Below are 16,469 nucleotides of genomic sequence, written 5' to 3'. Positions count from 1 at the left end.
ACACTTTGAATGTGTTCCATAAAGAATACTAATAAGCTAAACCAAAAGTGAATGTAAACTGGCAGCAATAGTATGTGGCTAACCCTAAACTTTATACTTCTAGATAACCTTATTTTGATAAGTAGTTATATCTCAGATCTGATATCTTAGCTATGCAACAAAGTGTCTTTTGAAATAGATTACATTCAAGGGCCAAAGTTAAGATGAGAATTGATTCCAAAATAGGCAAATCAAAATCAGTTTTTTTACTCTAACCTTTGATCTGAGATGCCATATAAAGATCATAAATCTATTGAATGAGTTACTGTTATTTTCATTTGGTTTTGTGGTTGTTTTGAATACATGAAGTTGTACTCACATCTGGATCTGTAGTAAGCGATGGGAGGGGTGGGCTCTGTCACATCACCATTGGGGGTCTCTGCTCTAATGCGGAACAAGTAATCCTTCCTTGGAGCGAGATCAGTGATTGTGTGCTCGGTCATGCTCAGTCCCTTGACCAAGGTACGCCAGTTCTTGAGTGGGGGCTCCTGGACTTCTATCTGGTATTTCAGTGGGACGTCCAAGTTCTCGTACGGGGGGATATAAACGTGGCGCCAGCGAAGGCGAGCCTGGTGAGGTTCCTCTTCCCAGATTTCAGGTCGTGCAATGGGGATTCCAGGGCGAACTGAAATAACGTTAAAGTCATATTTCCATAAAGGAGTTTTTCCAATGCTTCTATCATGCTCAAATCTGTTTTAAATTTAAAATTCCCAGTTAAACTCATATATTTAAATAAATATGACCATGAAAGATGATCATATCATTGATAATTTTACTTTCAATAGAATCTTTAAAACTTTTACATTTCTTTTTTGAACTACTTACTTGTACCTGCCTGAAAATATTAAGAAAATCCATGCAAAATAATCAACTTAATTATTTTCTCTTCAATCAAAACTTTGATAATTTAACACAAAAAAATATAAACATCATTCATTGTCAGATGCAGAAATTCTTGCTAAGCTTTCAGCAGTTCTATCATAAAATCTCCTAAATTCTCATCTAAGCTGCAGTATAAATAATTACATAACTTGATCCAGCAGCCCTGTATATATAACATTGTACTCTGTTTAGTTGGATCAGTAGATCTATGCTATATGAAGCAGACTTATTTACATGTGGTATTAATTCTGACTGTGTCCAGAGCTTCACACTTGTTAAGTTTGGTCAGGTGAGCAGTATATAGCACTGTAATCAGCTGTCAGAATCACTCAGTAACCACCAATAACAGACACTGCAATACTTCCAAGTCATGCATATAAAAAGTTTCAACATATGTTCAATGCTTCATTATAATTTATTACACACTGACCTAATTATCAACTGTTTCCTACACTTTTAACCCCCCACCCCCACCCCCACCCCTTCCCTCTCCCTTTCCTTCTTTGAGCTATTTTCACAAAGGCAAAATCTTAAAAAAAAAATTTTTGCTTGTTAATTTTTCTAAAATATTTTAAACTTTCCATTACACTTAAACAAGGGAAATTATGTAGAGAGTTTAAAATGAACCTATGAGCCCAAAAGATAATTTAAGCAATTTAAAATTAAGCTAGACTGAAATTTCATATTTCTTTCTGATCTTTTTTATGAGTTAATCAAACGATTACTTTGAATAAATCATGTTAATTTAATGTTTGTTAAAACTGAAAGGATTATACTGGTTTTGTTTTTATTGGACTTGAGCAATGTAGATTTACAGTTTGCAATATTTGCACATAATTGACATAAATCATTATCACCAATAAGTATCCTACTATAATTTTTTGCTGTCTGCTAAAATAAGATGTTAAGAAAGTAATCACTTGTATAATAATGCAGCATTGCTAGACAGAGCCTGGGCAAGAGTTCATAGAAGTCATTTGGCATAGCTTTCCTGGAGTAGGGTGCTCATTTCTGTCTCTGTCTATATAACACGGGGAACTGGTTCATACATACTGACCTCTGAAGTTTATGGTCAGAACAACACAAATCACTGGCTAACTCCTACATACTGTACAATGTACCAGCTCACAGAACAGGGGAAACATCTGATACAAATCTCTTACTTAAACCCTGGTCCTATAGACAAGAATTATTTACCCATATTTTATTCTATCACCAAAGTTAACTAAATTGATTCTATAAATTGGGTAACAATTAGATTATGTTACTAAATTACAGCTCTTATTCAAGGCCCTCTTCCTGAGAAATTATCAACAGCACAACTGCAATGTCTGCATTAATTTAATAAATTTTATAAATACATGTACTTGAAATTATTTTTACATCTGGTTTATTCATGTACACTTTATCAGGTCTAGTCAAAGTTATATGTTCTAGCTATATACAAATGTACTTAAAATTCCCAAACTTCTCTAATCAAAATGTTTTTGTGGACTGCAGTTAGTGGGTGAAAGGGTTTTGGCATAATATTCCCAAAGTTGATTAACAGGAAAGATTTCTAAAAATTACATGAACAGCAGAGTCTACCAATTTCAACTGAATGTCAGTCTCCCAAGTTTGTATACAACTTAATGAAATTAATTAACCGGTATAATAATTATTTAGAGGTAGTACAGGATATTAAAGAGTTCCCTGTTTAATGATAACTGCCTTAACTATTTATATGAATTAATCAAAACAGTAACACAAATCTTTATTCTTATATAAATAAAGCATTATGAATGTCTACAGACCAATCAACACCCAATGTCATAAGGATTAAGAGAACTCCCATGCAAACACACACACCAGTCAAAGAGTTTATAGGCAAAACATGTGCACACATTGGAAAAAATAATCAGTATTTGATGGAAAATAAAACAAATTTTGGAGAGAAAATAGAATAGGAGGGGAGAACACTGATTAGTTACCAGAGATGAAGAGATGCTTCCTTAACACAGAGCAGCCATAATGTTCGGAGGAACAGATTGACAACACATGGTTCAGATATTGGGGTTCTCAGGGGGAAACTCTACATCTATTATGTATCTGATTGACATAAATATGCATACTGGGGCTCACAGGGGAGTATCTATGATGTGTAAAGTATATATCCATTGGAATAACAAGATATAGGTTCTGAATGAATGCTAAACTATGTTGCCAAAATAATGGAAACATTCAAGGATTATACACATTTGAAGAAACAAAATTGCTCTGAGTTCAACTCCTTTTTTTTTTTTTACAACAGATTAACCAGTTCTCTGAACTGTAAATGAATAATTACATTTAAATCAAGTAATACATTCACATGTATCTATGAAAATCCAAATATTACACATCCAAATTAAAATTTTTAAAAATCATTTTGAAGGTTAACTTAAATTTGAAAAAAAATATCAGAGCCCTGGTAGACTTCTATTTGAATTTCTGATTAATCCTTGGGGAATAATTAAATAATTTCAGATGCAGCAGCAGTTTTTTCCCTACTTAATCATTATTTTATTGCTGTAACATAAACCACCACTTCTGCCTTCATCTGATCTCATCCCCCTGCTGAGTACAAAACTGGCTCAAGTACAATATTCCCTGGGGGCAGTGATATTGGCTGGCCCCTATAAACATAATTCATCATTGGTGCTCATTAGTAGGTGATTTATTGTGTGGAGATAACACCTGAAAAATTACCTTATCCCATAAAACAGCACCACCAATCTATCCCTTCAGAATCTTTCTCTCTCACTTGCTTGCCCTTTCTAAATAATCGTCAATTAATAGATTTCTTGCCTCCATACAATTTATGTACATAGATTGCATCAAGTAAAAAAAAATCTACTGACCATAAATTAAATGTATTCACATTATATTATTAATATATTTTGAAGACCACCTCAAAGTGCATAAATATTTTGAAAGAAAAAAAACTGCTTGCATGGTTTTAAATACCATATCCGCAAACTACCAACTCTCCATAGATCAGAATTAGGTCTATATATCATTGTTTTATATAACACATGATTTAAACACAATAATAACCTCTGCCTCTTTCTATATACAAGTACCTTGCCCATCCCATCCCCATAGATCCTGTTAGTTATATTAATAAAGGTAGAATGAAGATGAATTAAAACATAGAAAGTTTCAAAAATTTTAAAACAGTACCAGAGGAAAACAAATAATTTAGTAAATAATGTTTAAAAAGGAGAGATATTAAAAGAAAGACTCGAGGAACATATCAATTTTTTTCTTGGATAATTTCTTTCATCAGTCTCTTTCTGAATAAAGAGTTTTTTTCCCAACACAAAAAATTAAAACCAAAATTTAAATAAGGGAAACAACTCAAACTGGATTGGTATCAATCATTTTTTAAAGCTTCACTTGCTTCTTTAAAATTTTCACTAATATGTTCCTGAATCCCCACAATGGAAATATCAAGATTAGATAGAGTATAACATCAGAATATTAATTTCAATAACAATAAACTTAAACAAACTTCATTTACCCTGACTTCTTAAAATCTTATACCATAGGAATTCTGTAAAAAGTAAGATTTAATTATTATTTATTATAAATCATATTTGTCAACCTTTAAAGTATCCACTTCCCAAAGTGCAGTATGATAACTGTTAGTCTACATGTCTTTCTCAATTTTTTAATTGTGGACTGATTATCCAATCTACATACAGACTTTCTTTTGGCTGCAGTGCATTATTTTAGAATTATTTTAACCAAAATATATTTTTGTTTTGTTATACATGTAGTCTCAATTTGCTTGTTTTCTGCCCCCTTTTTTTTGCTCATCTCATTTGGTTATTATTTTTGAGTCTTTATTTTTGTAAACATCAATTTGAAAGATGTTTCATTAACAATACCGTTAGTATTAATTACACATATAGCTAAGAAAAAGAAGAAATTTGAAATATTATAGACATTTTTACAATAGTTTTATTAAAAGCAACAATCACATTACATAAAATGGTGAAAAACATGACATGTAACAGTTGTTAGCTAAAGGGGTGGGTTATAACAAATTTCTGTAAACCTTAGAGATGAAATGTCATAGTTTTAACAGCACATGCAGATAATATAAACATTTTCCTTTTGTTTTTTTTTTTTAAATCCATAATATATTGGAAAACATATTGCACTGTTGTTTATGAGTATTATTGCACTTAAAACATAGAACAAAAAAAATTATTGCACTTTTTTCGTTGTATAATACTCAACCATATCACTTTTAAATCACTGACATCAATAAATGGAAGTAATGCATGATAAACATGAAAACTGATTGCTCATCCTAAAAAATAACCTAGGAATAAAAATGAATACTTGGAATCTAAGTATCACTGCAAATCACTCTTCTCTACAAGTCTTTCTCATTTCTTTCTTTAACAGACCCAAATTAAGTAAAAGTCACCAAACATGATGAACATGCCATAGTTATTTTATGAAAACTATGAAATGGACTTTCCCTTGACAGTTTCTTTCCCAAGAAAATTAAAACAGAAAAGAAATCCACGCAAGTCAATCATTAGTTTGTCAATGTCTCCAGACAATCCATTGGGTGATATCATATTAAAAATAGTTATCTTACAAAACTGAAAAATTGAAAAAAGTTAAAAGAAACTCTATACAGGAGAGCCAGAATTGTTCTTTGTCGAATCTCTTAAACCTGCCTCTTTTGAGAGACTGTCCATACATCTGTGGTAATATTCTCAGTAATTACATATACATAACATGCCTCTGAGTATTGGTTGTGCCAAAGCTGTATACATGTGCAGTGTGCAGAAAGATCACAAAATAATAAAAATATCTACTGTGTTGATTCAAGACAATACATACAGTGTATATATAGGTTCTGTGTTCTCAATGCTATACAAACATATTTTAGCACTATCTTTAGTTCATCTACAGTATAATACATCTAGGCAGTGGTAAAATATATATATCTATATAAATTTTTGAAGCGCTTTCAAATGCATCAAGCTCTGTGCAGTTCTATAAATAACACTGGTGTCTCTAACCATTTTTTTCTGTCTGATCCATGTCATATTTACAATAGAGAAGATCCAATTGCTAGTGTATTTTAAGCCAGGTGCTTGTTTTTAAGCCAGGTGCTTGATGGTCTGACTGGCAGGTGTCCTCAGCCAGGCCACTGCCTCCTCCTCTCCTGTGTCCTCAGCTCTCACTGCCTCCTCAATCTGTTTATCAGGTGCCCCCTTCACCGACTCCTTGACAACTTTCTCCTTTTTAGCAGTCTGTTTACTCTGGGAAGGGCTGGGTGTGGTTTTGGTTGGGGAGGGATCAGAGGACTCGGTCAGAACACTGTCCCTGGAGGCAGATTTCTCCTTCAAGGACTGCTTGGTTTTAGGGAGATAGGAGGTGTAGGATACAGAGACATCCTTCTTTTTGTGGACAGAGGTGCTGGGTTTAATGGGAGGGAGGCCTGTGAGGATGGCAGAGGCACTTCTGGGTTTGAGGCGGGAGGGGGAGTCAGTTGTGGAGCCACTCCTGGATTTTATCATAGACTGAGTCACAGAGGAGCTCCGGGAAGGGAGAAGGCTGTAGGAGACAGACGGGGTTCTAGACTTGTACCCACTCTCAGCGAGGGAGACAGACCCAGACCTTACAGACAGTGTATCAAACAAAGTCTTGGCCCTGGAGGGGCTCCGTGTGGTGGCCCTGGAGGGGCTACTAGTGACAGAGGGAGAGGGACTGGTGTAGGTGAAGCGGGAGAGACCAGATGTAGAGAATCGGTCTGGGGTCCACCCTCTGTACTCACTATTCCTATCACACTCACTTCTGGCTGAAATGTAATCTGTGGGTACAGAGTACTTTCTACTTGCCCCTATGTTAGGTCCTACAGAATATGATGTCCTTTCTCTGGAGTACGAAGTGTTATACAACCTTGAGGAGGAACCTACACTGTCATACCTACCAGGGGAACCAGTATACAGTCTCGAGCCTTTACCTGTGCTGTCGTACCTGCTGGGGGAGGTGTAGTCTCGAGACAATGATCGACCTCTTCTCAGAGTGTCTGAGTATGAGGACTCTCTGTAGCTGGAGGTGTAATTTGATGATCTTGTCAGACTGGAGCTTGGTTTGGTAGTGATGGAGTGAGAGTACCGATCATGATAGATTGCTTTACCAATCAGAGACAGGGAGCCACTGCGATAATCCCTGGAATAGGGAGTGGTGGTCAGTGAAGACTGCCTAGCACGAGAAGAAGTGTACAGATCATAGGTCTGTCTACTGGGCAGACCACTGGTTCTAGTCCTCAGGGACTCCCTTCCTCCCCAGGAGTGGGGGCGAGGGAAGTAGTACCTCCTCTCTGGAGGTTTATACCTGGGGGTCCTAACACTGGACAATTTGTACGGGCTGGTGTAAGACTCAGTGGTCACTTGTCTGTACTTCAACCTATCTGGCACCAAGTGGCGCTTCTTGTAAGACAAATCTGTGTGGTGTGAGACACCACGTCTGCTTGACAAATAAGTGTCATCTGTTGAAATATATGGTTTCCTTGGTACTTCTGTGACCTTGGATTTGGTGTCAAGGACAGAGGTCAAGGTTGGTGTGTGGTGAATATGTGTGGAGACAGGCATGCGAGAGTCAAGAGAGAGTTTTCTGGGAGAGGTGGGTCTTCCCAGAGAGGTGGAGAAATCTCTGAGATGCGACACTGGTTTCTGTATAGGGTGAATTGTCTCTAGTGACTTAAACTTCTCCAGGGCTTTTCCAAAGTCTACCTTTTTCTCCAGTCCTTGAATCTTTGGTTTTGATGGTAGTGTTTTCTCAATGAGAAATTTATCCCTCCTTGACCTAGGACTGAGGGGAGGTGTTTTACTGTCCAGTGACAATTCAGCCAAGAATTTCTCCTTCACAGATTTAGTGTCTGTCAAGGCTTTGATAGCATTCTGTTTATACCTCTGAACCTTCTCTTCAAACTCCTTGCGTCTGTTGTCTATTCTCTTCAGCTCCGCCAGGAACAGGTCCTTCTTGGACCTTGTAGCTGAGGACATTTGGTTAGTGCTAACTACAGGTGAAACTAGCTTACTATTGAGGTCGGTTAAAGCACTACCAGTACTACCTGTGACGAGGTATAACTCACTTGGTTTGCGATAGACTGGGATGTGGGGTGAGGGTGAGGACAGTCCGGAGGGGTACTCGGCACGGACACGGAACAGATAATCCTGGTGTCTCTGTAGGTTGGAGATGCGGTAGGAGGTTCCTCTGACATTGCGGGCCACTGGTTTCCAGTCGTATCTCGGTGGTGTCTGGGCCTCAATCAGGAAGGCCAGTGGTTCTTCATCATAACTGTGAGCTGGCACATCAACCAATGTCCATCTGAGGTCTACATAGTCTTCCTTTACAGCCACTAATTTGGGTGTGCCAATTGGAGTGCTGGGTAACACTGCAAAAGGTAGTGTATTATTTAGTTAATAAAATGAATATTAAATTAGATCTGCAAACTGGAAAAGGACCCCTCTGCAAAAATTAAATGGCAAATTTCAGGTAGAGTATGACTGTCTTTTGAAATTATTTTTTTCTAAATTTACAGGTTTCTATCTTTCTATGTCTTACCTGGCCTCCTGTAGAGAGCTATAGGTTTGGTGTAACTTCCTGGGCCCTCCTCTGACACGCCTCTCACTCTGAACTCGTAGTCCTGCCTGGGTTTGAGCCCTGTGACCCTGTAACTGGTGTCTGCTATGTCATGGGCCACTGGTCGCCAGTCGTGAGATGGAAGCTCACGCAGCTCCAGACGATAACGCCGAGGTAAGATGATGGGGTCCTCCACATTTCCTTTAGGCAGTGGTAGCCATGACAGCCTCACAGCATCAGGTTCTACGTCATATAGCTGAGGACGAGGCACTGGGAAACGAGAGGGCACTACAGGAAAGAAACAAAGGTCTTAGGAGAGGAAAAATGGTTAACTATCAATAATTTACATGAAAAAAACAATGAATATCTATGAACTCAATGGTCAATGATTCACAGAAAATAAATGAAGAATTACAACTAATGATTTACAAGGTATATCTTATATTAACAGTGAACTAATATTGAAAAATGACTATTTTCATTTTAGAAATGGATATCTAGGACTCAGCCTCAGACTTACATCTAAACCTGTTGAATGAGATAGGGTAGGTTGGTTCACTCAACACCTTCTCTGCCTCAGCTCTAATCCTGAACAAGTGATCTTGGTCGAACGGTAAGCCTTTCACCTGGTAGGTGGTGTCCCTGATTCCAGTGGCCAGGCGGGTCCAGTTCCTCTGTCCGGGCTCCCAGCGTTCTATCTGGTAGGTGATGGGACCCTTACTGAACGGTGACACAGACCTGGGCCTCCACTTCAGACGGAGGGAGTGACTTGTATCATCTATGTCTGTGATCTCGGGGATGTCAACAGGAGATGTCCAACCTACAAAAGATATACCTCATCCATTACCCAGCTGTTACTGTAATGTATAACATTATCGACTTAAAGATAAAAAACACTGATTTTTGTAAAATCTGTTGTCTTTTTCTCTTGTATACTTCATGTACTTCTTTGCCTCATGCTCAACAATGCAAAGATTACTTTTAAATTTATTTACATGATTAACCAACATTCAAAATTCCATTATATCCAGAACATTTAAACTTTCAACACCATTTAACCTACTTTTAATTCCCAGCATTTTGATTGGCAGGGTGGGTCTACTGAGGCCAAACTCATTCTCTGCCTGTACTCTGAAGCTGTAGTCTTTGTCATTTCTCAGGTTGGTGATGTGGTAGAATGGGTGTGGTATCCTCTTGACCAGTGGTCTCCAGGTGGTGCTGGGGGGCTCCTGGACGTAGATCGTGTACGTGACGGGACTGCTGTCAGCCAGGTACAGAGGCACATCGGCTGGTCTCCATGACAACCAGAATGAGCCAGATGGACCGATGTCATAAATTAATGATTCTTCTTGGGGCATTGATGGAGCCACTTTGAATAAAATGAAGAATGAAGCTTACATAACTGATTAATAAAGAGAAAAGATATACAACTAGAAATACATGTAAGATAACAGGATGTCCATTTATTTACGTATATTCACAGCAATACTTTTCCCATTACCTTTCTTAAAAAAATTCATTTATTTCAAATTTCAAACTACTGAATTCATTAAATATGAAAATATTGGATGATTTATATATAGAAAAAGTATGTATTACCAGCTCGTTTCCTGACACAGACTTCTGGTGTGGGATCACTGATGCCCATGTCATTTTCTGCCCGTACCCTGAATCTGTAATCCTTGTCTGGATTCAGGTGGGTGACGTGGAAATCCGTGTGTGGGATTCCCTTGGCCAGAGTCATCCAATCAGAGCGAGGCAGTTCCTGGACCTCCAGGCGATATGTGACTGGTGAGTAGTCCGTGATGCGTGATGGCAGCTCTACAGATCTCCATTGTAACTTCAGTGAGTTTGGCTGCAGCTCAAACACATAGGGTTGTTCCTGTGGCATTCTTGGTGGACCTTAAAAGTTTTAAACATAATTTCATGAACAGAACTTTTTGCCACAACGTGTCTGTGCATTTTTAAATTGTAAAATCATTTTAAAATTTGAAAGTTTATGATTTATTCCAATCTTTTGGGTAGCCTTTTTTCAAAAGTAAAAAGGAAAAGTTTTCTATGGAAATCTAAGTATCTTATTCTTCCAAATAAATCCGAAATTTTTGTAGTTTTTGATTTTCATTAGTGAACTTACTGGCTCTTCTTGGCAGATAGACGGGCATGCATGGTTCTGTCATGATGTTATCGGCCTCGGCCCTGATCCTGAACAAGTAGTCCCTGTCTGGTCGTAGATTGGTCACGTGGTAGCTTGTCTTGGGGACGTTGGACACGTAGGTCCTCCAGTGACCTCGTTCTGGGGGGTCCTGGATCTCGATGCGGTAGGTGACCATGGGCATGTGACTGATGTTTCCAGGTAGAGTGGCTGGCTGCCAGGAGAGGACCACGGAGTCAGGGTTAAGGTTGGTCAGGATTGGCTCATACCGCGGGAAGACTGGTACTGGAAGGGGGGAATTAGAAATCAGTCATTATGTCATTAGGTTTCTGACAATAATAGGTGAATTTTTGCATAATGTTAATGAAAGGAAAACAAATTAGCTTTAAATCATAATGACCTCCCCCTAACTTCAACTGAACTCTTGCTATAAAAAATTTAATTAATTTAAATTTTCTTGTATAACTTATGCCCTCTATATATATTTTGTTTAAGTATAAAAACCTGGTTTCCTGTAGATTGTTGCAGGAAGTGAAGGTTCACTGCTTCCGAAATCTGTGTGTGCTTTGATGCGGAACTGGTACTCCTTCTCTGGTCGTAAACCCTTCACCAGGTAGGTAGTGTCTTGTACGTTCCTGGCGACTGGCTCCCAGTTAGCACTAGGTAGAGTTCTCATCTCTATTGCGTACCGGATTGGTTGTTTGTGACGAGCAAAATAAGGTAACTCAGCAGGTCTCCAGGTCAACTGAACTGAGTCTTTGCCTCTCTCTACTACTCTGGGCTCCTGTGAGAACAGCCTTGGTCGTACTGAAGAAAATAAAAATGATAAATTCAAAGATAACTTTGTGAAATACAGATTTATAATCATTATCAAGTTAAATGTCACTGAAAATTTGAGTGCATAATTCTGTAAAAAAAAATTTCCAGTTTTGAAGTTAAATACATGTATTACTTTTATACAAAAGCTTCTGACATTATTTTTTTTTTTCAAATCCAAAACTGTAGACTCTTGTCTTGAATACCTGGCAGTGAAGTAAGAGTCACATAAGGAAGTGGTTCCATGTCATACGTTGGTGTTCTAGGTGTGACCCTAAACAGATAGTCCTTATTTGGTCTTAAGCCTGTCACATGATACTGAGTGTCGGGAACTCCCGTAGCGATTGGTCTCCACTCACGAGAAGGTGGTTCCTGCACGTCAATTCTGTATGATATTGGCAACGTAGAGTCAATGTAAGGTCGTTGCCAGGACAATCTCAAAGAGTCAGGCTCAAGGTCAAAAATATCTGGCATTCTGGGTAGAACAGATCTGGGGGCTAAAATAAGGGAAAAAGTTTAAATATTCTACTTATAATTAAAAGAAATCCCTTAAAAATTCTTTGATTAATATTTACACTACTTTTGCATGATTTTTTTGTTGATAGACAATCAGTAAAGTACCTGGGAGTGCTGTGAGAGACACAGGAGGCAGAGGTTGTAATGGTCCCAGGCTTGTCTCTGGGATAATTCTAAATGTGTAGTCCCTGCTGGGTCCCAGACCCCGGATCCTGTAACTGGTGTCTGTGATTCCAGAGGCTAGGGGCCGCCAGTCCAGACTCTGAGGGGCCTGCATCTGGATCTGGTATCTTAGGGGCCGCTTAGTGTCAACCACTGGTGGTTTCCAGGTGAGCTTCAGGGCATCTGACTCATCATACTGAAGTCTGGGCATGTCTGGCAGTCCTCTGCTGGGGACTGGAAATTAACAGAAAACTATAGATATTATCCAGAAATATCCCTAAATCAAATATATGTACAAGTTCAATAAAGGAAAAAAAGACCTCTATTCACAAACATGAGAGAAAAAAGCTTTTCATGCTGATTTTTATATTGAGCTCAGACTTAAAAGTGTTTTTAGAAAATGTGAGTACAATGGATATGATGAAATATTAACATAACAGAATCTACTTAAAAAAACACTTAAGGAATAAAGATACTGAGGAAGATTGTAAAATAAGTATTGTGTACAAAATATACCTGACACTGGTCTCCTGTAGGAGACAGGCAGAGCATACGAGGGTGGCGTCACTCCGTAGGGAGTTATGGCCCTTACTCTGAAGCGGTAGTCTCTGTCTGGGAGGAGGTCAGTTACGCGGTACCTCGTGGTGGGTAGACCAGACACCACAGGTCGCCACTCGTCTAGTGGTGGCTCATTCATCTCCACCATGTACAGCAGTGGTTCCTCATCACTGTGGTATGGTGGTATCTCCACGCGGTTCCAGGCTAAGCGGACCCCCTCAAAGTCTGGCTCTGTGTCTTCTAGTTCCAGTCTGTCTATGGGGATTCTGGTTGTAGCTATTTAATATAATTTGTAAAATGCAAGTTTAATCAGGGTAGAGTATAGCAAAGGTAACTTCTGCATGAATAAAACAAATCGATGTCATGACAATATTACTTCAGAAGACTTAGTAGTACATGAATATCACCAATGACAATTTCTTTTATAGAATACACTTCCCAATGTATGAAATACTTAGAATATAAAGTTCATTTAAAAAAAATATTTTAAGGAAAATTTGAATAAGTTTTGGACATGAGTAACATTTACCTAAAGTTCTGTATAGAGAAGTTGAGGGGGATGGTTCACCATAAGCTCCACCCATGGGCCTTGTCTTAACCCTAAACCTGTAGTCCTGTCCGGGAGTCAGTCCCCTCACTGTGTAGTTAAGGTCAGGGATGTCCCTAGCAATCGGTCGCCAGTCGTGTTTTGGTGGTTCCTGCATCTCTAACATGTACAGAAGAGGCTCGTCTGATGCTGAGAATGATGGGATATCTACCTTCTGCCAGGCCACTCGGACCGAATCTGATTCCATGTCAACAATGGTAGGTCTGCTGACTGGAACACCAGGGAAATCTGTTTGGAAAAAATGTAAAGTTCAATAATAATATATAAAATAACAAGAGGCCCACGGGCCTTATAGGTCACCTGAGTATTGTGTAACAACTTTCAAACAATTAAATTTGGTTCATGTTTAAACCAGAGGCCATGAAATTCACAATTCACAATTTTGAAAGAGGCACCATTGCTTATCATAATTAAAAAACTTAGCATGCTTACTCTACTTACTCAATACCCAGAGGTAGATCTGAGTTACAAACAGAAAATGTTCTTCCACTTTATAACTAGTTGTGCACCTCACCCCAAAAGAACCACTGACCATGGGGCCACATATTTCAAAATTTTGCAAATTTTATCAAAAATGGTTGATTAATACCAAAGAGCAGATTTCAAAGCATTAATTTATTTTCAGACTATGTAACTCCCACCCCCACCCCCCCTTGACCCAGGGGGGGGGGCATAAAAAATAAACATTTTGCTACATGCACCTTTCTTCTTTCTAAATATATATACTTGGATCATTGGTATAAAACCCAGAAGCAAAGGAAAATATTTTCAAAGAATTAATGTATTTTTACTGAATAATCAAAAGAGCCCCGGCCCTAACACCTGAACCCCTGACTCTGGGGCCATAAAATTCACAATTTTGGAAAAGGCACTCTTGCTTATCATAACTATGTGCTTAGTTTATTTAATACTCAGAAGCAGAGAAGAAGATTTTAAAAGAATAAATGCATTTTCACTACATAATCAATAGAGCCCCGCCCTAACACCAGAACCCCTGACCCTGGGGCCATCAAATTCACAAATCTGGAAGAGGCACTCTTGCTCATCATTACTATGTACTTAGTTAGTTTATTTAATACCCAGAAGCAGAGAAGAAGATTTTCAAAGAAATAATGCGTTTTCACTATATAATCTATATAGCCCCGCCCTAGCACTAGAACCCCCGATCCTGGGGCCTTGAATTTCACAATTTTGGTAGAGGACTCAATGCTCATTACATTCATGCTAACAGTTTGCCTGCTTAAAGTCCAGGAGTAAAGAAGAAGATTTTTAAAGATTGCAATAATTTTAGTGGTCTTGGCCCCACCTCTCAGGCCCCAGGGGGGCGGGGACCATGAAATTCAAAATTTTTGTTCCCCTTTACCCATAGATGCTGCATACCAAATTTGGTTGAAATTGGTTCAGTGGTTTCAGAGAAGAAGCTGAAAATGGTCAAATGTTAACACACGACGCACGATGATGGATGAAAACAGATAGCAATAGGTCACCTGAGTTACTCAGGTGACCTAAAAATTAAAATAACAAGATTCTCAATCAAATAGTCATTGCAGTAATTGTACTTACGAGTAGCTCTTGGGATCCAAAGTGGTTCAGAAGATTCACTCTGTCCGTACTTGTTTTCTGCCCGGACGCGGATGTTGTAGTCACGGTCAGACTTGAGCTCTGGGAGGTAGTAGCTGGTGTCCCTGATGCGATGTGCTACAGGGATCCAGTCCTTGGCCGGTAACTCCTGGGCCTCCAGGCGGTAGGAAATTGGAGCCACCTTCTTGGCAGCCACTGGAGCCACTGCTGGTTTCCAGGCAAGCCGAACGGTTTCCTGGCCCATTTCTGTCACAAAAGGCTTAGAGGAGGGCAACTTTGGTGGCACTGTTATTTAAAAAACAATGTTCTTAATTCTTTAATTCCCCAATAGATCTGCTTCAAAAAATTATTACAATTGATTCTTTTTCACCTGCATTGACAAGTTTGAATTCTGTCTGTCTTTGATTTGCCAAGTAGGCATCTGAACAGTTATATAATTTTACTTTACCTCTCGATTCATGTGGTTTCACATGGAATTTCTCAGCTATTTCTTCCTCCACTGTAAAAATAACAGACATGTATGGTCATAACCAAAACAATCAAGCATCATCAAGATTCTCAACACTTAATCTTTGATATTCTTTAAATTTAATACCTGGTTTGGGTCTTGACAACATTACAGGTTGTGTGGAGTCACTGGTTCCAAACTGATTTTCAGCATGAACTCTGAAGGCATACTCTGTGTTGGGCCGTAAATTTTTCACCATGTGAGTGTTTCCGTGGATACCTGTGGCCACCTTGTGCCAGTCAAACCCTGGCAATTCACGAGCCTCGATGATGTATTTAACATTTTTGCCCTCTGGTGGCAGAGTGGATGTGTATGCTGGTAACCATGACAACCTGACTGATTCTTCTCGGATGTCTGTCAGCGATGGTTTGTCATAAGGCAGAGTTGGAACAGCTAGGAAAATAAAGTAATTTTACAAATTCTTCATTCAATGCATTATTCTTCATTAATTTTAGTGAATAATTTTGATATTAAACATGACTCAAAACCCAAGTTTTCCTGAATAACAAGTTACTGGCACAGAGGTTAAACTTTTATTTAAAACAAACTTTGTTTACCTTCATGATCTGACTTGGTGGAATCTCGAGAGAAACGTCTGGCAAAGGGAGAGTACTCTCCATCCACTGATGAGTCCTTCTTCATCTTTGTACCTGAAATGAGTGCAATGTGAATGTTTAAAAAAACAGCAAGTAGCTTTACAATATTTCATTTGAAGGATTTTTTGTTTATATCCTATGATTACTTTGTTTTCATAGACATTTACTGTTTTGTAAATATGGGATGATAGATATCTGCAGATATCTCTGTTCTTACTTGGTAGTTCCAGTGATGCAGTACAGCTGGTTTCTCCAGCCGGATTATTGATTTTACATGTATACTGTCCAGTATCCGAATCCATCACATCTCGTATTGTCAGCGTACAGTTACCCCCGTCTCGATTTATCCAGTAGTGAGAGCCAGGAGTCAGGGGTTTGTTATCCTTATACCTAGAGAAAATCAAAACAAAGTCA

General features: G+C 38.6%; 1 protein-coding gene across 4 annotated transcripts in view; it reads right to left on the bottom strand.

Annotated features, from left to right (window-relative positions):
* Positions 1-16,469, bottom strand: part of LOC134257299 (titin-like) — an 85,082-nt gene that overhangs the window by 26,921 nt on the left and 41,692 nt on the right. For all 4 annotated transcript variants that reach the window (XM_062739933.1, XM_062739934.1, XM_062739936.1 and 1 more), the window contains exons 26-42: positions 16,273-16,445; positions 16,017-16,109; positions 15,547-15,852; positions 15,400-15,450; positions 14,934-15,236; positions 13,293-13,598; positions 12,722-13,039; positions 12,149-12,439; positions 11,734-12,024; positions 11,216-11,518; positions 10,694-10,996; positions 10,159-10,461; positions 9,623-9,928; positions 9,080-9,379; positions 8,542-8,847; positions 8,069-8,371; positions 359-664 (exon numbers count right to left, since the gene is read on the bottom strand). In XM_062739933.1, coding sequence (XP_062595917.1) covers positions 359-664; positions 8,069-8,371; positions 8,542-8,847; positions 9,080-9,379; positions 9,623-9,928; positions 10,159-10,461; positions 10,694-10,996; positions 11,216-11,518; positions 11,734-12,024; positions 12,149-12,439; positions 12,722-13,039; positions 13,293-13,598; positions 14,934-15,236; positions 15,400-15,450; positions 15,547-15,852; positions 16,017-16,109; positions 16,273-16,445 — 4,562 coding nt within the window. The remainder of the gene's footprint in view (positions 1-358; positions 665-8,068; positions 8,372-8,541; positions 8,848-9,079; positions 9,380-9,622; positions 9,929-10,158; positions 10,462-10,693; positions 10,997-11,215; positions 11,519-11,733; positions 12,025-12,148; positions 12,440-12,721; positions 13,040-13,292; positions 13,599-14,933; positions 15,237-15,399; positions 15,451-15,546; positions 15,853-16,016; positions 16,110-16,272; positions 16,446-16,469) is intronic.

The sequence above is a fragment of the Saccostrea cucullata genome, unplaced genomic scaffold, assembly GCF_032062105.1.
Source record: "Saccostrea cucullata isolate Sc308-1 unplaced genomic scaffold, CSIRO_AGI_Scuc_v1 ctg2626, whole genome shotgun sequence".
NCBI classification, from domain to species: domain Eukaryota; kingdom Metazoa; phylum Mollusca; class Bivalvia; order Ostreida; family Ostreidae; genus Saccostrea; species Saccostrea cuccullata.
The sequence above is the reverse complement of the archived record's forward strand: the minus strand, read 5'-3'. Positions and strand labels throughout refer to the sequence as shown.